Consider the following 24,887-nt stretch of genomic DNA (forward strand, 5'->3'; position numbering starts at 1 on the left):
CACTCAACATGCTGTGACAGAGCCAGGAGATAAACAGAAGAAAAAGACAAGGCTCCAATGCACTACAGACAGGGTCTAGTTAGAATACTGCAAGACTGGCTGGAAAAGTGCTGAACAGTGCCACCTCTGCTCTGGCCACTTCTGATCTTCCAAAGCCACACAAACACAATCTATCTCTTCTAGACTTACAGCTCCAGACATATTTACTAGCCTGAGACAACTGGATATCCACTCTACAAATATATGCTAAAAATGCCTTCCATATAGCAACTCCATGGCCAGAGAGCAAGAGTCCTAAGGTCCAGACTATGTCCATCTCCCTTCGTGGCTGACATATATGCTCATGTGTTTAGCCATGTAGCTCTGCCTCCCAGACTAGATGCTGCCTTCTGTATTCCACATGTAAAATAGGTCAATTTATACTCAAGCCTATGAGCCAAGGCAGTTTGATTTTTACTGACATTTCCTAACATATAGTAATTCCTGCCAAATAATTGAAACTGGACCTCTTGGTATATTCTTCCTACACCCATGTCAACTCCCCACATAGCAGCTCCTGGGAGCCCTTTTTCATCTTTCTCACCAGCCAAGTAAAGCAGAGCTGTGTTGCCTCTGTATATATATCACCTTCCAGAGCTTTCCAATCTGAACAAAGAGAAGCACAGAGGTGACACAGGATTGAATAAAAACCACATAATTCTTGACTATGACATTTACAAAGCTCTGTGATGGGGCGCCTGGGTGGCTAAGCATCTGACTTCGGCTCAGGTCATGATCTCGCAGGTTGTAAATTCAAGCCCTGCATCAGGCTCTGTGCTGACAGCTCAGAGCCTGGAGCCTGCTTCAGATTCTGTGTTTCCCTCTCTCCCTGCCCCTTCGCCGCTCATGCTCTGTCTCTCAAAAATGAATAAATGTTACAAAGCTCTGTGATGTGGGACAAGTTACTTAAACTCTCAGAGCCTCAGCTCTGTGAAATGAGCCCATCTGTGAAATGGTGATCAGAATACCACTCTTACAAGATTGAAGTGAGAATTATATAATTTATGTAACAATAAGCTATCTAAAATTACATGTTAATTATATAATTTAAATTCTATACTTAAATTATGTAACAGGACAATAGATCATTTCAAAACACTCATTGGGACACAATAGACACCCAATAGGGATAAAAGTCAAAATGTCAAGGCACACCAGGAGCGAATACTGCCAAAAAGAAGAACCAGATTTTGCCAGTTGCTGCTTTTCCTCATCTTCATGGCTGCACACCCGTTCACCCAGAAAATCAAGGAGTCCTACATATAGTAAGGCCTCTTTGTCTTTGGTCATCCCAAAGAGGCCTTAACTGTATTGAGTAAGCAAACCCCTATTATCTGTGGGTCAGTAGTAACTCTCACAGTATCTCCCAAGCTGGGTATTCCTCCTTCCTCACTCACTCAAGTGCTGGCCCACTTTTCCAGTAGTACCCTTGTGAAATCCCTCTTATGGAGTAACTACTGCCCACCCTCCCAGTCTCCCATCCAACATGTGCATTTCTAGCTCCATGCCTTTGTTTTGCTCATGCAGCACTCAATGGCTGGAATACCTACACTTCTGTTTTCCATCTCTCCAAATCCTACCTATGGTTCAAGGCCTTACCTAACTGTCTTTTCTTCTATTAAGTCTTCCAGGCAGACAACCATAGCCTTTGTGAGAGGTACCAGTCTAAATAGCTACTCTGTGACACGTGTGATGACAGCTGCTGAAAGCTCTCATGAGAATGTGCAGAAGTGTCTCCTCATGGCTGTTATTAAGACCATATAAATACCAAATGTTATTATAAATGCCTTATGATTCCTACATGAATGAAAGGCATTGGTGTTAATCATTTCATACTTTCCCTCCTCATTCCACCTAATCTCAACATAGTGGGCAAAGTAATTCTGTTAAAACTAAATCAGATCATGTCATTCGTTTAATCAAAACCCTCTGTCTTCCTCTCTCTTAAAAGTAGTCCTCAATCTATCACTCCACCCCACTACCTGTATGGCTCATCTCATCTCATTCACTCTACTGCCATCACACTGGCCTCCCATGTTCCCTGAACACACCACAACACTCCCACTTCAGGGTCTTTTTACTTGTTCTTCCCTCCAGAAACTGATGTGGCTCATCCCCTCCCTTTTTTAGGTATTGACACAAAATGTAACCCTATTCTCTGCAGTACTCCTCATCCCCCTTCCTTGCCTTTTCTCCATTACTATTTATCATCACAGTTATTAACATTTACCACCAACAAATATTTTACTCACTGTATTATCATTCATTTTTTGTCTCCTCTACTAGAAGGAAAACTCCACGAAGGACAACAGTGTTAAACAGTTTTGATAACAGCTCTACCTCCATTGCCTAAAACAAAGTTTGGTAGGTACCTACCATACATTTGTTAAAAAGGAAATAAATCTTCTCAGCTAGATTATAAATTCCATGAAGATAAAAATTAATCTATGGCTTTGCAAACACTAAGTCATCACTTTCTTTAACATATTTATAGACTGGGTTCAATAATTCTGATTCTTACTCTGCTTGCCAAAGAAGACAGAAGAATAAAGACAAATCAGTGGTAAGGCAGGAGGTAAGCAAGGCAGCTTTAGGGATGTTCAAAACAAAGAGGGGTCATTTAATCTCTTACCCCATGTCCCTCACATGGCTAAATCATAGGGAAGATTTTTATAGTCAAATCAGGGTGAGAATCTCAGTTCTGCTTCTCACTATGGCAGCTGTGTGCCCTTGGACGAATTATTTTCCCTGAATCTCAATTGCATTATCATGTGAACTGGGAGATGATTAAACGAGATGGCACTGTAAAGGTGGCATCATATACCAGGCACTCAACAAACATTAAGCCCCTATCTTCTGCCTTTCCAGATGCATGTTTATGTCCTTTCTACACGAGGATAAGTATTGGTCTGTGCACATACTTTAAAAATAGAAGTACCTTAGTCACCGATGTCTGGCCAGGATGTGAACCAATTCATCTGCCTAGGAGTTTTAGGAATTTGCCCAGGAGTAAATTTAGAAAAAAGGCTCTTAAATCCTGTTGTGATGTTGTTTGGAACTCATGGGCCTTGACATAGATATTATTTGTTTCATTAGAATTCTAGGGAAGCCCCACATAGAGTTTGTTTTTTTTTAAGACTCTGAACTAAAAAAGGTTATGGAAAAGTAAAAAGGAATATAAGCCTAAAAACTTGTTTTCTATCTATTCTCACTGTTTACTGTTAGCTCTTTCCAAATATGTAAGAGAAATGCCCCTCCCCCGTTCCATCTTTTTTTTTTTTTTTTTTTTTTTTTTTTTGAGAGAGAGACAGGGCACAAGTAAGCGAGGGGCAAAGAGAGAAAGAGAGAATCCCAGGAGGGGAAGAAGGAGAGAGAAGAAGGTGGAAAGAGAGAGAGAGAAAGAGAGAAGCGGGGCTCACCCAAAGTGGGGCTTGTGCTTACCGAGAGTGGGGACTCCTGCTCGCCTGAAGCAGGCCTCGAGTTCACCCAATGTTGGACTCAAATTCACAAACCGTGAGATCATGACCTCACCCGAAGTCAGATGCTTAACAACGTAGCCACCCAGGTGCTCTTAAGCATATCCATCATTTTCTACCCTACATCTATACTCCTTTTTCTTTTCTGCCTCTTAAAAATCTTTTAAATGTAGGTGGAGGCTCCCATCAGAACTAAAAGGATAACATATTTTACGTGTTTTCCACACCTGGAGGAGGTTCCTTCAAATGTCATAAGTCTCCTGTAAAATAACTTCAGGCCTACCGAGAGCATGTGGCACAGTTCCTAAGGACTGTGGAAAAGTTTAGTGACAGTATCAGGATAGACAACTTGATTTCAAAAACCGAGAGCAAGAAAACTAAAGCTGTGAAAGGTGAATTATAAAGAGCTAGTGGCAGTACTGGTAGAGAACACAGATTCTTTGCAATATTCCATTTCAGTGTTCTTCTGTCAGGAATTATAATATAACCAAGGGCTAGCCAACCTCCCCAGATCCTATTCAAAAGTCCAAATTATTCTAGTGCCATAAATGCCAGTTATATAACTCTACAAATAGCCTGGTGGATATTACATCAGCAGCAACTAACTGATAATACAAAACATGTCCTTCTCTCTCCCCAAGTGAGAAAATCCCTAAGCAAAGGAAAAGCTCATGTCCTTCAGGAGAAGTCTGGAACCAAAATAGAATCTACTAAGATGAAATTATACAGGAGGAGAAGCAGTCTGAAATTGAGAAGCAACTCATCCTTCTAAAGAAACAAGCAAAGGAATTCAAAATGAGGGAATAGAAGATTCGGGTGCTGGGCAGAGGTAGCTGGACTAAAATCCCCAGGAATAACTGTGGGGCTAGACTCTGAGCTTCACCATGTCCCGTCCCAGGGACTATGCAGACCCTAGAGTGGCCTCAGAAGCTACAAAATGAGTTTCATTACACTAAAGGAGGCTGACTTAACCAGTACGTATGGCATATCATGAAGGAATATGAAAATAAAAGTAATCCATTCATGTATCCACTATTTATAGACTATAGTTAAGAATGAAGACCTGGAAGGCAAATCATGGATTGAAAACTTACCAGGTGGGTAATATGGGGCAAGTTTCTAGCCTCTCTGTGAAATGGAATATTCACAGCATCTATCTCATAGAGCTGTTATAGAGATTAAGTATGCGTAGTTAGGACAATGCTCAGTTCTAGTACACATAAAAAATACTGGCCAGCGGGCACCTGGGTGGCTCAGTTGGTTAAGCGTCTGACTTTGGCTCAGGTCATGATCTCACAGCTCATGAGTTCGAGGGCTGACAGCCCAGAGCTTGGAGCCCGCTTCAGATTCTGTGTCTCCCCTTCTCTCTGTCCCTCCCATGCTCATACTCTGTCTCCCTCTGTCTCTCAATAATGAGTAAACTTAAAAAAAATTTTTTTTTAATACTGGCCAGTATTTTGTTATTAGTACTAGCTGAATGCTTATTATGGGCCAGACACTGATAAATACTGGCATAACTGGAAATAAGACAAGTGATTTCTGCCCTCAAATAGCCGAAAATCTAAAATGGTGATGGATACATATATGGTTTACTAGGCTACACTGTAATTATTTAGTCATTTTCTGAATGATAAATGCATTCAGGAATGAGAACTCGGTGACTCTGGAGTCCAATCCATCTGGGTTAAAATCCTTGTGACATGTCTTACTAATTATGTGACCTTGGCAGATCTACAAGGGAATGTACCATGTCTCTCTAGAACACAATGCCTCACATACAGACACACTCAATGCATAATTTCAGAATACATTCAACTTACTTAACCTCTGGAGGCCTCAGCCTCTTCATTTATAAAATAGTGATAATAAAAGAACTTCAAAAGAGTGTTACAAAGAATTAGGCAATTCAACAGAGAAAGTACAACATTTGCAATAAAAGGTACTAGAACTGGATATCTATATTAACACACACACACACACACACACACACACACACACTAAAAAGAACTTTTCATCTAGACCTCACACAGTATATAAAAATTAATCCAAAAGTGAGCTACATACCTAATTGTAAAACCGAAAGCAGTATAAAACTTCTCGGACACATAAGAGGAAAAATCTTTGTAACCTTGGGGTTAGGCAAAGATTTCTTAGATACCTAACACTGAAAGCATAACTCATAGAAGAAAAACTGATAAAATAGCCTTAAAAATTTTCTTCTTCAAAAGAGTGTATTAGAAAAATGAAAAGACAGGCCACAGACTGGGAAGTAATACTTGTACATCACATATCTGATAAAAGACTTGTATCCATAATAAATAAAGAACTCTGAAAATTTAAGAAAACAAAGGGCGCCTGGCTGGCTCAGTCAGTAGAGCTCGTGACTCTTGATCTCGAGGTTGCAGGTTCAAGTCCCATGTTGGGTGCAGAGATTACTTAAAAATAAAATCTTCAAAAAACAAAAAAACAACCCAATTTTTAAAAAATGGGTAAAACAGGGGCGCCTGGGTGGCTCAGTCGGTTAAGCGGCCGACTTCGGCTCAGGTCATGATCTCGCGGTCCGTGAGTTTGAGCCCCGCATCGGGCTCTGTGCTGACAGCTTGCTCAGAGCCTGGAGTCTGTTTCAGATTCTGTGTCTCCCTCTCTCTGACCCTCCCCTGTTCATGCTCTGTCTCTCCCTGTCTCAAAAATAAGTAAAACGTTAAAAAAAAATTTTTTTTAATGGGCAAAATATCTGAACAGCCACTTTACCAAAGAATATATACAGATGGAAAATAAACACATGAAAAGATGTTCAACATCATGAATCACTACACACTACAGCACGTAAAACCACAATGAGAAACCACTACAGATCTATTAGAATGTCTAGAATACCAAGGGCTGGGATGTGGAGCAACCAGCATAGTGCATCATACATGGCTGAGGGATATGCAAAATGTTACAGACATTTTTGAAAATAGTTTGACAATTTCTTAGGAAATGAAGCATAACACTTACCAGACAAACCAGGAATTCCACTCCTAGGTATTTACCCAAGTGAAATGAAAACTTACGTTCACTAACTTTTAAGCAAGTATTTTAACAGCTAATACAGAATGGTTAAAAATTGGAAACTACCCAAATGTCTTTCAGTCTTTCAGTGGGTCAATCGATAAAAAAAACTGTGATATATCCATAACAGAATATACTCAGCAATAAAAAGTTACAAACTACTGATATATGTAACAACACAGAATCTCAGAGTGCAACACAGAATCTCAAATGCAGTATCTGATGTGAAAAGAAGTCAGACCAAAAGCTACCTTTCCATGACAATCTGGATACTACACAGATGAAAACAGATCTTTGTCAGAGACTGAGGGTAGTGGGAGAGGTTCAATGCAAAGGGACATGGGGGAGATTTTAGAGGCAATACAATTGTTTTATATCTTGAATGTGGTGGTGGTAGTTACAGGACTGCTGTATCCATTTATCAAAACTCACAGAACTGTAAACTAAAAGGGGTGAATTTCACTGTATTCAAATCATATAACAACTTTTTAAAATGGAAGAAAAAAAAATCACAAAGATGAGTCCCAGAGACTCTAGGAATTCTAGCCTGGGCAGTTATGAAGATGATGATGTCATTATCTGGAAAGGCTACATTAGGCCAAACCCACAGGCCAACTCCAGCCAACAGATGGAAAGTAAGTACAGAAGCAGGCTCTTGTCACCACCCTTCACTAATCATTCCCTCCCTTCTCCGCTGCCTTTGGGGCTTGGTGAGCACTCAGTAAGTGGCTGCTGGAGAAAAAGCATTTAGGAGAGTTGAAGACAGGCAGGCTCTCAACAGAGACCTATTTAAAAAAGTGCCGCCTAGGGGCGCCTGGGTGGCGCAGTCGGTTAAGCGTCCGACTTCAGCCAGGTCACGATCTCGCGGTCCGTGAGTTCGAGCCCCGCGTCGGGCTCTGGGCTGATGGCTCAGAGCCTGGAGCCTGTTTCCGATTCTGTGTCTCCCTCTCTCTCTGCCCCTCCCCCCGTTCATGCTCTGTCTCTCTCTGTCCCAAAAATAAACGTTGAAAAAAAAAAAAAAAAAAAGAACTGTTTAAAAAAAAATAAAAAATAAAAAAGTGCCGCCTAAACCCCAGAATCAATTTGGATGAAGCCTAATAAGTAGCTACCAGTGCAAACCTCCTGCTTCTTGCATTTGAATCACACCAGAGAAGGCTATTTAAACTCTTCTTAAAACAACAAAGAAACTAGGCAGGGTAGAGGAAAGCTAAATGTATCTGGGTCTAATCACAGAATCTTTGAAGAATATAGTTCAATTATAGATATGTAATAAAGCATAAGCATAGTAGAATTTTCATTGTATAATTCAGGTAATAAATATATGATGATGTTGTAAAATTCTTTCAACTTCTCTGAAATATTTTTGGCTAAAATGTGGAATAAGAAAATGGGTTACAAGAATGTGTGAATTCCCTACCTTTTTTTAAATTAAAAATCATGTAATGGTTAATGGCACTCAATAAACAGTAAATGAGTCACACACACACACACACACACAAAGAAAACAAAAGAATATGTTCAATTAATGATTTCCTTCAAAATGCAGTCCACCAAAGATGGACTGACACCATTTTGATCAAAGTGAATCTGACAGCCACTTTAAGTTTGGTTTTTGCATTTAAAAAATAATGTCCACAGCTTGACATGTCCACAGTTCTTTTCCAAGAAGAACTCAAAAAAAAGTAAATAATAAAACTATAATTTTCATTTTAAAGAGAAAAAGTGAAAAAAAAATTAGTAGTTTTGTAGAGCTTTCCTCTACAAAAGGTAAAAAGCACACTATAATGAAAAACAGCATTTGAACAGAAATTCACGTGGGTTTTAATTCCAACTCTGCAACTAATTTGGCTGGCTAAGTACATCAATTATTCTCCCTAGCCTTGTAATAAAAGAGACTGAAGAGATAGGATATGTAAAATTTGTAATAAAATGTGAAAGCAATTAAAAATTATTAAAAATACTACCTAGGGCCAGAGTACCAATGATAGTCATTATCATGATTATCATTAACAAAGATCCTTGCTAGCAAAATGGTACTGTGTAACCAGAACTAAAATGCACTACCCAACACAAAAAGAAACTCTACTGGAAGAATTTTCAAGATGTTGCTTTTGATCTACCTTAGATTGGCAAATGTTAGAACATTCCAACATACTCAGACACTTTTAATAGCCTACAATGTGAAAAAAAAAAGATACCTAAGTTTTCTTATAAGATACTTTTATCATCTCAAAAGCAATTTGAACTGCAGAGATCTGAAAATGCAAACAGAAGCTTTCACTTCATTTTGGTTGTTAAGATTATTTATTTGAAGCTAACAAAACAAAAATCAAGGCATCTCTGACTCAGGTCTATATAGTGCTAAAAAGATTCTTTAATCCAAATTTTAGAAGTGAATGAAACGCAGATCACATTCCAAGTCAGAACTGTTCCAACAAGTTGTTCCTTACATCCTGGCCCCTTCTCATGAATATTAATGAAAGAAACTGGTATTTACTAAACACAGATGTCAAGCAGTGAGTTAGGTATTTTATATTAGATTATTTCATTCTAACAAGTCTAAGGAGGTGTTTTTTTTGTTTTTTTTTTTTTTAACTAAGGAGGCTCCACACCCAGCATGGAGACTAGTGCGGGGCTTGAACTCACCACCATGAGATCAAGACCTGAGCTGAGATCAAGAGTCGTTTGTTTAACCAACTGAGCCACCCAGGTGCCCCAAGAGATATGGGTATTTTCATCCCTAGCACCTAAGAAAACTGAAGCTCAGAAAAGATAAACAACTCAAAGTCACACAGATAGGAAGCATCAGAACTATAGCTCCAAACAAGGTCTAAGACTGAACTACTCATCTTCCTTCCATAATATACAATCCTCAAGTACACATTACACCCACCACCACCCCCAACTCCTACCCCCACAAATAATGAATGACTTTTCCTTTAAAAGATAAATAACTATAGTGGCAAATAAATGTCAGGGAAGGGGTAAAAATGAGTTACTAATCTATTACCAGTATTAGTATTAAATTTTCATGTTGATTCATAAAGAAGGTAGAACGGGGTAAAATAGGTATTATCAAAAGTTGTTTATATTGAAGAAATAAGAGCCCAGACAGGTTATATAATTTGCTGTAAATTAAAGAGATGACACTCCCATATTCTGTTAGAGAGCTTTATAGTTTCCAAAGTGCTTTTTCACCAACCCACATAGGATTCATCAAACACTTATTAAGCAATAGCAGGATTCATTCTAGGAGTTTGAGAAATGAGAGAACTACATAGGCAGAGATCCCCACCCCCATGGAACTTAGATTCTAACAGGAGAGACAGAAAATAGGCAATAAATAAGCAAATTTTATAGTATATTAAAGGAGATTAAGAGCTCTGGAAAAGATAAATAGAAAAATAGAATAAGAGGGTTTAAAACACAGCATCAGAAGGGGAAGAGCAGGTTGTAGTTTTAAACAAGGTGGTCAGGGTAGACTTCCAAGAGAAGGTAACAATTGAGCAAAAACTTACAGGCATAAAGGAGTTAACCATGCAAGTGGAGAAGACTAGGCAGTAAACTAGGCAAGAGATGCTAGATTGGTGGCTTAGATGATGCTGGGAGCAATGCAGATGAGAAGTGACTGTTTTCTGGATCTATTCTGAAGGTAGAGCCAAGAGAATTTGTGAACACACTGGATACTGGGTAGAAGATTGAAGGGTCAAGAATGACTCCAGGGTTTTGGAACTGAGAGGCTAGAAGGACAGAGTGTGCATCAGCTGATATACAGAGGCTATGGGTGGAGCACACTTTGGAGAAAATAATAGGGACTTCAGGTTTGGACATGTTAGCTAGAGATGTCAAGTGGCCTGTTAGACATAGAAGTTGGAGTTGAAGACAGAGGTCTGGCCCAAATACAAATTTGAGAATTTTCAAGCACATAGACAGTATTTAAAGCCATGAAATCAATTCTGGAACTGAAAAAGGTCTTTCATACAAGTCACCCTCACCACTGATAAAGTCTAAAGGAATCCAGTGATATGTCTAAGGTCAGACACATATAAAGCAATTCTAACAGAGCTGCTATTCTTTAGCCCTGAATTTTCTTGAAAACACTGTACTACCATCTAGTATAAGTAAAGGATTGTTCTTTGAAGGCTAGAAGGAGTTTAGCTTCCAGAAAAGATTCCTTAAATAGTGTGTGCATAAAATATGGAACCATTTTATCCCCATTTCTTCAAAAGCATTATGTGAAGACATTAAATATATATAATACACTGTAGGTGCTCCATAAATGTTTAATAAAGAAACAAATTTGCAATTAAATAGCCCCTTACTGCGATACTATTTGAGTATCCAAATCCCTCCTGTCAAAGTGGTTACATTTAAATATTTTTACTTACCTGATATTTAAGCCAATGAAGTTCGTCCATGTGAAAATATAATCTCCACCAAAGACCATTCCAATATAAGTTATTAATATATTCTACAAAGAAAAACAGCAATATGCTGTTACACAGGTTTAAATGAGCTTTTCAATATTCATGTAAACTCATCCACACAATGGCCCAAATGCCTATCCTTAAAATATAAAATCAGATAAACAGAAAAACCCACCAATCCTAAAATGAGCATAGTATGAGTAAGGCCACTAATAAGGAAACAATGACATTAACCTCCTCCCAATCTAAATCTCCAAAAGCTAAATGCTTTCACTGATAATTATCACAAGATTATCCACTTTCCCTGTCCCATGTTATAGGCTGACATTATAAATCTAAATAGAGAAACACTAGGGGTAGAAAACAATAATGCACATTTAGTAATCTTAGAAAAGAATGCTTCTTCCTCCCATTGCGGTAACCATTGACTTGTGAGGGGAAAGTAAAGCAGGAAAACCTCACAGGTAAGTATCTCTCCCTCTTGTTCTAAAAAGGAAAAAGGGGATGGTAGGCAGTTCACCAACATCAACATTGTTTTTAGAGGCAGCTTCTTTGGTATCTTAAGAAAACACATGATGGGCACCTGGGTGTCTCAGTTGAGTCAGTTAAGTGTCCAATTCTTGGTTTTGGCTCAGATCACAACCTCGAGGTTCATGGGATCAAGCCCCACACTGGGCTCCGCACTGACAGCAAGCAGCCTGCTTGGGATATTCTCTCTCTCTCTCAAAATAAATGAATAAATAAACTTACAAAAAAATACCACATATGAAAAGGCGTCTCAAAGTAGCATACCTAAAATTACCTCTCCTGATTCCCTAAGCTCCTAGGTGTAAGCATCTGCTTCTCTGACTTCCTTTCAATTATCTTCAGACCACAGAGGTGAAATAAACTTTCCCAAAGTTCAAGCTATTATTCAATTCTTTCCTCACCTTCTCTCTTTCACATTCACAAGTCACTGCCTCCCTCTCCACTATTATAGCTGTCGTAAATGATAAATGTCACAAACATTTTTAGAACCTGGGCTCTCCTAGATTGGGCCTATGGAAGCAGAACTACCACAGCATTTTTAAAAGGCCAAAAAGAAACCTCAAAATTAATTGTATAATGGGAGTGCCCTTTGAGAGAACATTCAAAATTATGTCAACCTTTTCTAGGTCTAAGCAAGTTACCTTAGAACAGCTTTTCTTATTATTTGAGGGGAAAAAATAAAAATAAATACCATGTAACAGTAAATAAGGTCAGTAGGCAACTTGAGAAAATGTGTAACAGGATCTCACTTGGAACAGAGATCTAGAGAGAAGGCAGGTTAATTTGCATAGATTGCCCAGGGAGCTACAGATAGGGAAAGGACTCAGAATCCAAACCTTGCTGCTCGAAATCAACCAGGAAAAGACAGCAATGCCCCCAAAGCAGAACTTACTAGCAAGCACAGAAGAATCTATGCTAGTAACTGAAAACTAACACGGCAAGTTTCAAACTTTAGTCTACCAGAGAATCACCTGGAAACCTTGTTAAAAATGATGATTTCCAGGTTCTACTTTAGAGCCGCTGATTTAGTATACATGAGGTGGGCCCAGGAATTTCCACTTTTAACTAAGTAACCTACATAATCTTCCCACCATGATTAAGAAAAACAAGAAATACTGACAGTCTCTTGGGGCAGTGACTGAGCTAAAAGGGCTGTGACTGGGAGGCTGATGAAAGAAACTCCCCTGTGGCCCATGAGGCTCTGAACCAGCAAGGGCAGCAGCGCACTCCCGTCTGAAGAATGAAGACATCCTTCAGCAGTGATACAAGGCAGCGAGGACCAACAGCGGTTGTAAACTAATCCAACAGTCCAGTTTTTCCCTCCCTCTAGACTTTGGAAGTAAAACTGATCCCTTGGGGACAGAGTAAATTAATAGGGTTGTGTGGGGAGGAGGAAATATCAAAAGAAAGGTACTGGGACTGTATGTTAATAAGAGTGTGATTATATTTGTACTCCATGCTGATAAATAAAAAGAAAATACACTAAGAAATCTTAAGCAAATAGGTTCGTTATTAAAAAGAACACTGACTGGGGCTCCTGGGTGGCTCAGTCGGTTGAGCGTCCAACTTCGGCTCAGGTCATGATCTCACAGCTTGTGAGTTTGAGCCCCTCGTTGGGCTCTGTGCTTCGGATTCTGTGTCTCCCTCTCTCTCTGCTCCTAACCCACTCACATTCTGTCTCTGTCTCTCTCAAAAATAAATAGACATTAAAAATTTAAAAAAAAAAAAAAAAAAAAAAAAGGAAACACTGACTTTCCTACACTGTCCTTTTTGGTTAAAAACTGGTAACAACAACTGGCCTGTCTCTCAGGTTCTTGATGTTCTTATTCTGCATTCACTTTGCTCTTGAACCATTTACTTTACAAAACCAAAACAGAGCTGAGAGCTAACTTGAGGGGCTAAAACTATTTTAGCAGCCTAGGCCTTTGAATGCAGATGAACTGTCTCTGGCTTTCATGGGAATTCACACAACTAACTAGTTATAGCTTAATTTAGAATTTTATTTACACCAAACACTCCAATTCCATGATTTGAAGTCACAGACCTTCTGAAATTTTAACCCAAATCTAGTTTCCAAAGTGAGGGCAAGTGGACACCACTACATGGAGATATAAAGGGAAACATAGCAGAGCAGTGAAAACTTTATTGTGCAATCCCTCCCCTCACTATTGACAAATGGGGAATCAGAAAGGAAGTCCCAAGGGCAAGTATTCTTTTCCCCAAATGATCAAGGGCCTACCTCTCTGTCTTACCCCCACTCTGCCCGGCTCTGTCTTACCTTTTTTAGAAAGCAAGCCTACCCTGCTAATTCATTTGGAAATCTGGCATGCTGTGGTCTTGGAGATTAAAGCACTAGAAGCACAAAATCAGATGAAACAGGCCTCAGGCTTCAAGCCACTAACTTCAGCTCAATATTCAAGTCAACTTGGCTCTCCTGGCTGAAGACAAATGAGCCTCCCTCAAATAAAAGCGATCTGGAGGAAATGACATCACTGGAAATGTCAGACACAGCTTTTAAAAGTGGGCCATTTAAGGTCTGGCTCATGCACTGGAAAAATCCCTTGATTAATTTCTGGCAGGCACCCTTTCCCTATAACAGCCAGAACTGAATAAGGCAGAGAACAGAACAGTTTTCATGGGGGTTACAGGGACAAGCCTATCACTACCAAGCTAGTTACCTACCCTGTCTGAAACAAGCCTAATTCCGCCTCCTCTACACTAAGATAACACATTCTTCTTTTCCCATACTCCTCAGAGCCAAGTTGCCTGAAAGTGGAGATTATAGCCCCTTGAGTTCTTAAAGATCATTTTAGAAACCATCACCACAATCTGCCAAACCAAGACATTCTGTCAGAAAAAAAAGGATTATAGGGGCTTAAGACCACAGAGAGACTTAGAGTAACAACTTTCAAATAAAGCAGGTACCCAAAAGCTAACAGTATTTTTTTCAACTCACCTTAATACAGCCAACTATTGTAGTTGTAAGAGCAGAATTATACTGCGTGCAGAGTACTGTGGCATACATCAAGATAAACCTGGAATGAAGAAGGAAGAGGTGTAAGAGCCAGTTGCTTACTTTATAGCAATCTCTAGCCAAGAGAAACACTGTTGGCCATGCTAGCACATTGTAGTCACTATGAGCTTTCCCCACCTCTCCCCTGCATGTACTGCAGCTTTAGATTTTAAAAATCTCACTAAAAAGAAACACATGTCCATTTGTTGACCAGGTGTTTTCCCCAGCTACCCTCACCAAACCCTTGAAACCACCGTTGCTAATCCTGAATACTCTTTTTATATTATATTACCACTAAGTCACCTAACCCAGATAGAAAGCTGAGCTCACAGACCACGAGTCAGGTGTGTACCTCCCATGAGACAATATGACCCCTGGACCAGGAGGCAACAGAGATTCTTAAAGATGGAAGAAACCCGAATCAGCACTACCTTAAGAGGGGCCACAGGTTCACTTAACAACTAAGTGGCCCAGCAGTTGGAATGGCCAGATTTACAAGGCTTCCAAGCTGGAGTGCCAATGCACCATGTCAATTTTATTTTGAAGCACTTGCTCATCATGTACCTAGCCTGTGCCAGATCTAGTCATGAACACCAACTAAACTGACTGGCCGAGGTAAAAATTCATTAGGGAAATACAAAGGTGAAGAGAAGAGGCACATTAGCAGATACCCTCCTATTTTCCACATACACTCTTCTGAGAGGAAGATAACCTGGTGGAGAGAGTCAGACAGCCCCCAATTCAAAGGCTGCCACTGCCGCCTGCTAACTGTGCAAATTTAGACAATTTACTTGAGTTCTGAGCCTACTCTCTCATAGGTAGGTGGACGGAAACATGTGTCCTGTGGTTAATATAGAAATAAAATAATGCCTTTTGAAATATAATGGTGCTTATCACATACTAGGTTATTTGGTAAGTATTCGTTTCTTGTCTCCATCCTTCTGAGTATGACTCTGGGATCAGTTTAGTAGCCTCTAAGGGCACGTTCCCAAGGGCTGTGAAACCACCTGAATCTGGAAGTTTAATTATCCTAGGCTGAAACATTCAAGACACAGAACAGTATACTGAGGAGTGAAGCAAAAGGATCCCAGAACAAACTTCTCTAGGAAAACTATCTGCTAACAAGGAACAAAGGCTTACCCCATCACACAAGAGAGAGTGAACTGCAGAAGAAAGAGGGTGTCGGCCCAGCCTTCAAAATCCATTGCCTGTAATACACAAGAAAAGTATCAGATTGTAGAGCAAGCCCTCAAAATCAGCTGTCCTATTCTTTAATCAAAATCCCATGGAAAAAAAATCCTATGTTGCTCCCACCACACACACATATACATTTCCCTTCGTCACTCAAGGGATAGAGAGTGATGTTTAAGAATTTGACATATATGGAGCTGAACCAAAAAAGCAGTTTCAGAAGGTTTCCTCCTTTCTAAAATGTAATGTGAGGAAGGTCTTGTACTTCTCCCTGTTGGTTCAAAGAAATGGACATTTGCTTGAAGGCAGAAGCCGTATCTAAGATCTGGCTAATCTGAGCAGCTCTCCCAGATGGCTAGTATCAAAGACTTTCTCAAACACTGAAACATACTTCTTTCCTACAACATGTGAAAACTCAAATACAGCATTAGTTACACAAATTTGGCTGAGGTCTATGCAGGGTGAATTACTATTTTAAAACAGCTGATGGTAAAAGCAAGGTTTTGTTGCTGTTTTGTTTTTAAGCTAAAAGCAAAGGAGTGAAGAGAAATGAAAGGGTGTAGTGATCGCCTCATCTCTCAACCAAGAGGGAAGGTTTTCCTCTAAAGTACATAACGTCTCTTACGATATCAGTTTGTTAAGCAAATATGATAAACATTCCACCTTTCATCTTTCTGCCAACCCAATCAGCTTCAATTCTTGTCACTTCAACATAAATCTCATAGCTCCAAGGCTCCAGCAATACGAGGCCCTTCATTGTTTATAAAATGTAACATGCATTTTCACACTCAGGTGCCTTTGCTTAGAATGTCCTTCTCAACACTCTCCTGACTCCTGTTGGCAGATCAAACTAAAACGCAAGCAGCCACTATATGGAGCCTTCCTGATAAGAACTCTCTCCTCTGCCCCAGCAGTACTTCCCTCTAGGACTCTCTTTCTCTCCAAACTGCAAGTCTTTCTACACAGTGTCTACAGCTTCCTGCAGGAGGACCCACATCACATCTACCTAAGCAAATTCCTAACACAGCAAACAGTAGACATTCAATTTGTTCAAGGTTCTTTCTTTGTTGAGGCATAATATGCAAAAAATAAAATCAACCACTTTTAAGTGGTGATCCCCTCCCAAATTTACAACCTCTGATTATAACCTATGGCGACGTCTGATCTATTGTCTGTTACTAGAGTTTTGTTCTTCAACAATTTCCTACAAATGGGATTGCACAGCATGTACTCTTATGTCTGGCTTTTCACTTGGCATAATGCTTTTGAGAATCACTTATGCTGTTGTATCATTTTTGTTACATTTATTTTTATTACTGATTAGTATTCCATCTTAGGACTATACCACAATCTGTTTAGTCACCAGTTAATAAATATTTAGGTTGTTTTCATGACTTGTTATTAATAGAGCTATAATGGGCCTTTGAATACAAATCTCTGTGGACATTTTTATTTTTCTCAGGTAGATACCTAGAAAATGGGTTGGCTGGTTCTTTCAGTAAATGTATCTTTAACTTTCTAAGAAACTGATGAAATAACTATACTATCTTGTACTCCCACCAGCACTCTATGAGAGTTCCTATTGCTTTACCTTCTCATCAGCACTTGGAACTGTATGAGACCACTGTACTATAAGTAAATAGTATCTCACTATAATATTAACTTGCATTTTTCTAATGATTAACGAAGTGGAGCATATTTTTTTTCTAATGATTAATGAGGTATAGCATATTTTATTTTTTTTTAAGTTTTTTTAAAAAGATTTTAAAGTAATCTCTGTACCCAATGGTGGGCTCACACTCATAACCCCAAGATCAAGAGTCACATGCTCTACTGACTGAGCCAGTCAGGTGCCCTGACTGAGCATATTTTAATGTGTTTATTTGCCATCAGTATTGCTTCTCTGGTGAAATGTCTGTCCAAATCTCCCAAATTTATCTATTTGTCTTATTACTGAGTTATTTTTCATATATTCTGGATACAAGTTCTTAATTTTTTATATATATAAAAATCACACATATATATGATTATCATACATATGACTGTGTATTTTCTAAAAAATTACATATTATATATGATTATTATATATTATATACATGGTTGTGCAAATATATCCTCCCAGTCTGTGGCTTGCCTTTTTATTTCTTTAATTATGCCTTAAAAAACAAAAAAATTTAATTTTGATGTAGTCTAATTATTTTATCTTTTACAATTCTTGCTTTTTATGACTTTCCTATGAAGCTGAGATTTTCACAGAGATTTTCTCCTATGTTTTCTTCAAGTTTTAAGTTTTAACTCTACATTTAAGTCTATACCAGGGCTGCTATAAATAAAGTTCCACCAATTGAGTGACTTGAACAGAAACTTTTGTGTCACACTCTGGAGGCTGGAAGTCAAGATCAAGGTGCCAGCAGGGATGGCTCCTTCTGAGGGCTGTGAGAGACAATCTGTTCCAGATTCAAGGCCCAGAGTTTTCCTTTTGGAAAAGTTTTTAACTAAAATTCAATTTCTTAATAGAAATAGAGCTAAATAGCCCCATTAATTAATTAAGCCCCCCTTAATTAATTAATTCAAGGCCTAGAGTTTTCCTTTTGGGAAGGTTAACCAAAATTCAGTTCCTTTAAGAGAAATAGAGCTAAATAGCCTCATAAATAGAAGCTAAATAGCTTCTAATTATTTTAATTAAGTAGAGCTTTTTAATTATTTAGTAGAATAGGGCTATTCATGTTATCTACTTCTTCTTGAGTGAGCTTTGGTAATTTGTCTTTTTAAAGAATTTGTTCATTTCATCTTAGTTTTTGAGTTTATGGCATAATGTTGTTCCTAATATTCCATTATACCTTTAGTATATGCAAGCTCTGTAATGATATCACTCCTTCATTCCCTATATTGATAATTTGTGCATTCTCACTTTTTGCCCTGATCAACTGGCTATGGTTGAGCAATTTTACTGAACTTTCATTGGCCTCCAGGTTTTAGGTTCACTGATTTTTCTCTATTGCTTTTCTGTTTTCTATTTCACTGATTTCTGCTCTTACCTTCCTTATATTTACTTTGGGTTTAATTTGCTCTTATTTTTTTCTAGTTTCTAAAGGGACAGGCTTAGGCCACTGATTTTAGACCTTTCTTCTTTTCTAATATATGCATTTAATTCTATAGATTCACCTCTAAGCACCACTTTAGCAGCATCCCATAAGTTTTCCTATGTTATGTCTTAAAAATTTTTAATGTTTATTCATTTTTGAGAGAGACAGACTGTGAGTGGCGGAAGACCAGAGAGAGAAGGAGACACAGAATCTGAAGCAGGTTCCAGGCTCCAACCTGTCAGCACAGAGCCCAGCGCAGGGCTCGAACTCACAAACCATGAGATCATGCATGACCTGAGTCGAGGTTGGATGCTTAACCAACTGAGCCACCCAGGTGCCCTTACTATGTTGTGTTTTAATTTTCATTGTTTGAAATGTTTTATTTTCTTCATGATTTTTTTCTTTGATCCATGTGTTATTTAGAAGTGTTTATTTCCAAACATTTGAAGATTTTTCCATATACCTTTATGTTATTAATTTCTAGTTTAATTCTGTTCTGACCAGGGAACAGACTTTCTATGATTACAATTATTTAAAGCTATTAATAATCATTTTTTTGGCTCAGAATACAGTTTAGCTTGGTATATGTTCCATGTGCACTTGAAAAGAATGTATATTCTGTTGTTTTTGAGTCGAATGTTCTGTAAATGTCAATTAGGTCAAATTAGTTGATGGTGTTGTTCAAGTGTTCTATAGCCTTAATGGCTTTCAGTTTAGTTGTTTTATTACTGAAAGAGGAGTGTTAAAATCTCCAACTATAATTGTCAATAATGTACTTATCCTTTCTGTTTTATCAGTTTTTGCTTCAGATATTTTGAGGCTTTCTCATTAAGCACATTCATATGCAGGACAGTTATGTCTACTTGATATATTAACTCTTTCAGCATTATGAAATGTCCCTCTTTTTTTTTTTTTAATTTTTTTTTCAACGTTTTTTAATTTATTTTTGGGACAGAGAGAGACACAGCATGAACGGGGGAGGGGCAGAGAGAGAGGGAGACACAGAATCGGAAACAGGCTCCAGGCTCTGAGCCATCAGCCCAGAGCCCGACGCGGGGCTCGAACTCACGGACTACGAGATCGTGACCTGGCTGAAGTCGGACGCTTAACCGACTGCGCCACCCAGGCGCCCCGAAATGTCCCTCTTTATGGTATAGTTTCCTTTTCGTTTACTATACTTTGTGTTTACTATACTATAGTTTGTGTTGAGCTTCTTGTATGTGTAGATTTAGTTTTCATCAAATTGGGAAAGACATCTGCCATTAATTCTTCAAAAAGTTTTTGTACCCACCCTCTTCTTCAGGACTACAGTTACACGTATTATAGATCTCTTGATACTACCCTGCACGTCACTAGTAATCTGTTCATTTGTTTTCCAGTCCTTTTTTCTCCATGTGTTTCATCTTGGATAGTTTCTATTGCTATTTCTTTAATTCACTGATCTTTTCTTCTGTACTGCCTAATCTGCTGTTTAATACCTTGTACTTTATTTTTCAATTCAGGTTATTATATTTTTCCTTAAAATTTCATTTGGGTCTTTTTTTTATGTACTTCTTTTCTCTTCTCATCCTTTTTCCCTCCACAATCCTTTACCACCTGTTGTCCAATGTCTGAAAAACATTTTTCATATATGTTTGGTATTCTAGTAGGTTCAGGCAGAAAGGTAAATCCTGTCCCTGTTATGCCATCATGGCTAGAAGCAAAAGACCAAATTCAATTACTGACTCGAATTATAAACCTATCTCATATGACGCCTCCACTGGGAAGCTTTGCACAAAAACCTGCATTCATATCAGGCTCCTTCTTGCCAAACTGTCAAGAACACTAAGTGCTACTTTTATCACTGACACTGCATGTACGTGACTAAGTACGTGTATGTATGTGACTATTTGTATATACATGATCATCTATCCAGACACTTTGAATGCCTTCATGGTTTATCTCTGTATCCACAGTGCTTAACAAAGTGATAGCAAATAGATGTTCCATAACTGTAAAATGATGAAGAATAAATGAAAGAAGTCATACATAGTCTCATTCTATGCACTTTCATACCTGTAAACACACCCTCCTCTCTGATGAAAACCCATTAAAACACAATAAAGTACAGGCTGGGAGGACTCAGGAGACCAGCCTCTACCAGCAAGACTGTAAATTCCTTGAGAGCAGGAACTATGTCATATGTCATTTCTCCATAGCCCCAAGCATTTAGAAGTGTTAGGTACAAATAGCTGAGGTGGATTAAACATCCATGACCTCTGGCTTAGTATCATTTTCTACTGGCAGATGAGTTAGACTTTACTTGTTAATACACCCACACACCTAAGCACCTGGGTAGCTCAGTCGGTTAAGTGTCTGATTCTTGATTTTGGCTTAGGTCATGATCTCATGGTCTGGTCATGACATCGCCCCACATCAGGCTCTGCACTGAGCATGGAGCCTGCTTGAGATTTTCTTTCTCTTTCTTTTCTTTCTTTCTCTTTCTTTCTCTCTCTCTCTCTCTCTCTGTCTCCCCCTCTCTGCCCCTCCCCTGCTCATGCTCTCTCTCTCTCAAAAAAAAAAAAAAAAATCATGGGAAAAGAAAAACATTTAATACACCCACATACTACTTGTACACGCTACTAGATTTAAAGTTTCAGATTAAATCTATATAATTTTAAATTTTCTTAAAATGGCAAAAGTCATTTTACTGGCCTATAACTCGTTAGTTTTTGCACCGAGTTTACTTTCTCTTTTTTTGAAGAGAAAGGCATAACCCAGAAAACCAGCAGGTGGGCACAGAAGAAGTATCTTTGGGAGGGTTATTGGTACAGAAGCCATTGTACCTAAAAAAAGCAGCACACCAGGATTCTGAAGCCCAGTATCTTGCACCACCTCACCACTGTTTCATTATGCCAGCATTAGCTTCTGCGAGGGAAGTTAAACTGGGTGCATATTAAGGTTTCTTCCAACTCTAACATGAGTGTTAGATCAGCTTCATAAGGAGAGACTACTTCAAACTGAAACACATAAAAGAAATATCAGGTCTGGGGCACCTGGTTGGCTCAGTCAGTTGAGCGTCCAACTCTTGATTTCAGCTCAGGTCAAGATCCCAGGGTTGAGGAACTGAGCCCTGCATCAGGCTCCACCGTCAGCACAGAAGTTCTCTCTCTCTCTCATTTTCTCTCTCTCTCCCTTTGCCCCTCTTGCCCACTCGTACGTATCCTCTCTCTCTCTCTCTCTCTCTCTCTCTGAAAAGAAAAGAAAAAAAAAGAAAAGGAAAAGAAAAGAAGAAAGAAATCTCAGGCCTAAGAACTTTCCTCAACTCTAAATTATCCTCCTTTCCTAGATAAGCTACTCTTTTACTCCGAAGTCACTAAGAGAATAAGCTGGTGTGATGGACCATGAGGATTCTCTGAACCTTAGTTTCTGCACATATAATAAGAGAAATAACTCTACAAGGCTATCTTGTAGAGTTATCAGAATTAAAGATAATTATGGATACAATGACTGATATGAAGGAGGTCCATCTCATTCAATAAATGATGTCAGTTTTCATATGTAAACATCATTTCTATTTTTTTTTTAATTAAAAAAAATTTTAATGCTTATTTTTGAAGGAGAGAGAGACAGAACATGAGCAGGGGTGGGGCAGAGAGAGTGGGAGATACATGAATCCGAAGCAGGCTCCAGGCTCTGAGCTGTCAGCACAGAGCCCGATGCGGGGCTCGAACTCACAGCCTGTGAGATCATGGCCTGAGCCTAAGTCGGATGCTTAACTGACTGAGCCACCCAGGTGCACCTTAATTTTTTTTTGTCAGTGACCTAGGAGTGGAAAAAAATCAGTTATTTGGCAAAGGCTTCAAATAAAACCCTCTATATACCTGAGCTCCTTCCCTCCTTTAGCTCTAAACATTTCTTCTGGTTTCATTTTGTATTTTTAAATCTACTAAGTCCCCGTCATGTGCCAGGTCCCACAGTTGGCCTGCGGGTACTGTGCTGAAGACAATTTAGTTCAGGTTTGCTAATAAATGAAGGAACAAATTGTGACAATAAACAAGTACTACCTTATATTTGTGGAGTGCTTTATAGTTTACAAAATGCTTCTGCATACCTCATGTCATTTGATCCCCAAGTAACCCTGTGAGGTAGAAAGGCCAAGCCTTCTTATCCCCAGAAGACGAGGAGTAACTTACTTTAGGTAACATAGCTAATACATGGTAGGCTTGAGTCTATACACTCAAGCCCAAGTTTTACTACACTGAGCATTACATTTTATTTGGAAAAATGCCCCAAATATATACTGTACAGTCCCCTCTGAGAACATAATAACTGTATCTACAGAATATTAAAATAAATCCCATGAACATGATTCAATTTACATAGAATTCAAAAATTGAAAAACAATTCTCACAGGATTGTTTTCCCTCCCTAAATACTAGGCCTGTCTCTGGAGAAAGCCACTCTACAGCAGAAGCAGCCTATTGCATTCCTCTGCTTTGCCACAGGAATGGATCTTTGGCTACAACAGAACAAGCAGCAGCCATTTGAAAGTATAGCTGTAGGATAAATATGACCCAAACACTACCATAGAATGGAGTCTACTCCCTATCATAAAGATAGCATAAAAAAAAATTGAAGCTACTGCTTATTAAGAGCTTATTATACTTCCGGGTCCAGAAATGTTAAGTAACTTTCCCCAAACCATCCAGCTACTAAGTGCCTGTTCTGTTAGTTAAGTACCAAGAAAAACCAAAGGCAAGGTAACATGTTCTGAGTTTTTTCTTCTAGATAGCTTCACATAGTTATCGTTATTGATCAATGAGCCAAAAAGTGGGCATTTAAATTCTAAATTTGCCATTAATTTTCTGTGAGTCCATCATAAAGTCATTTAACCTCTCTAAGCCTCTACCTATATTACAAATATAGACAACAGTCTGCTCCATCTGCCTCTTGTGAGAAATCAATTCAGAGAATGAAATGCAGACACTTTATACAAAATTCACATACTTCCATCACCACTGTTATCTCTCAGTGATAGATTTGCATGCATATTTTTCTTCTCCCTAAGACAGGAAATACAGAAGGCACAGTGAACATATATTTTGTTAATCAAGGATGGGGGGAGGGACATTTAAAACCAAATAAAATGTTTGCCTCCAAAGATAGCTAATAAAGAGCCACTGTGAACAAAATGACCTGCTTGGTCACTGTGTGACACAGAGCTCGATGGGCTCCCTTCCACAAGTCCTGCAATCTTCAAATGGCTGTGATCACAGACTGCACATACAAAGATGCTTAGCTTTCCTTCTGTTTTGAATGAAGTCTCTGGTTCTACAGGTGCTGGTGGTACAATGTAATACCACAAGCCAATACACACCACAGGCATAAAAAGTACGTGGCATAAATCAATGGGCAAATGGGTTATATGGACCTACCATTTCTGAAAATTAGGCATTTGGTTTGGATGAGACTTTCGGTTAAATAAAAATATTTGAAAAAAAAGTTTAATAAAAAAAATGTGTTCTCTAGTTGTTTAGGTTAAGGAAATTAAGAAAGGGAGTATAGGAGTAAGATTAGGCACTAACATCACATAATCAGTAAAACCAAGTCTAGGGATACAATCAGATTTTTTTGTCTTCTTTCCCAGCTCTAATCAACTGATTCTGGCTGTCTGAACCACTACCTTGGTGAACAGTCAGAGCTATTCCTGGGCTTTAGCAGGGAAGCATCGTCAAGACTACTTGACAATGTCTACAATGAACACAGGATAACATAAGCACCAATTCATCACCCCTAACCTAATAAGAAGCATGTAATAATTTCAGTGTTCACCTGAGTCTTAGATATAACCATTCTCACTCCAAGGAAAATTTGCTAAGCAGAGTCACCAACTTTATTTGAAATAAAATCCAAAGCACGAATGACATATTTTCTTACATGTTTTGAAACCTTATAAGCTTTGATACTCGTTTACTATAAGGTCTAAAAATAAACAAATCGCTCAGTTTTAGGCTTCATGGTAAATAAGGAAAAGTTGATGAATGACACCATTGTATTTTGAAACTTCTTTCCCCAAAAATCTACTGAGAAA

The 24,887-nt window shown here is 38.7% G+C and overlaps 1 protein-coding gene across 1 annotated transcript in view; it reads right to left on the reverse strand.

Moving 5' to 3' along the window:
- SLC35D1 (solute carrier family 35 member D1) overlaps positions 1-24,887 on the reverse strand; it is a 51,220-nt gene that overhangs the window by 8,432 nt on the left and 17,901 nt on the right. The window contains exons 9-11 of the mRNA XM_045477783.1: positions 15,678-15,745; positions 14,481-14,559; positions 10,958-11,040 (exon numbers count right to left, since the gene is read on the reverse strand). Coding sequence (XP_045333739.1) covers positions 10,958-11,040; positions 14,481-14,559; positions 15,678-15,745 — 230 coding nt within the window. The remainder of the gene's footprint in view (positions 1-10,957; positions 11,041-14,480; positions 14,560-15,677; positions 15,746-24,887) is intronic.

This window comes from Leopardus geoffroyi, chromosome C1, assembly GCF_018350155.1.
Source record: "Leopardus geoffroyi isolate Oge1 chromosome C1, O.geoffroyi_Oge1_pat1.0, whole genome shotgun sequence".
NCBI lineage: Eukaryota > Metazoa > Chordata > Mammalia > Carnivora > Felidae > Leopardus > Leopardus geoffroyi.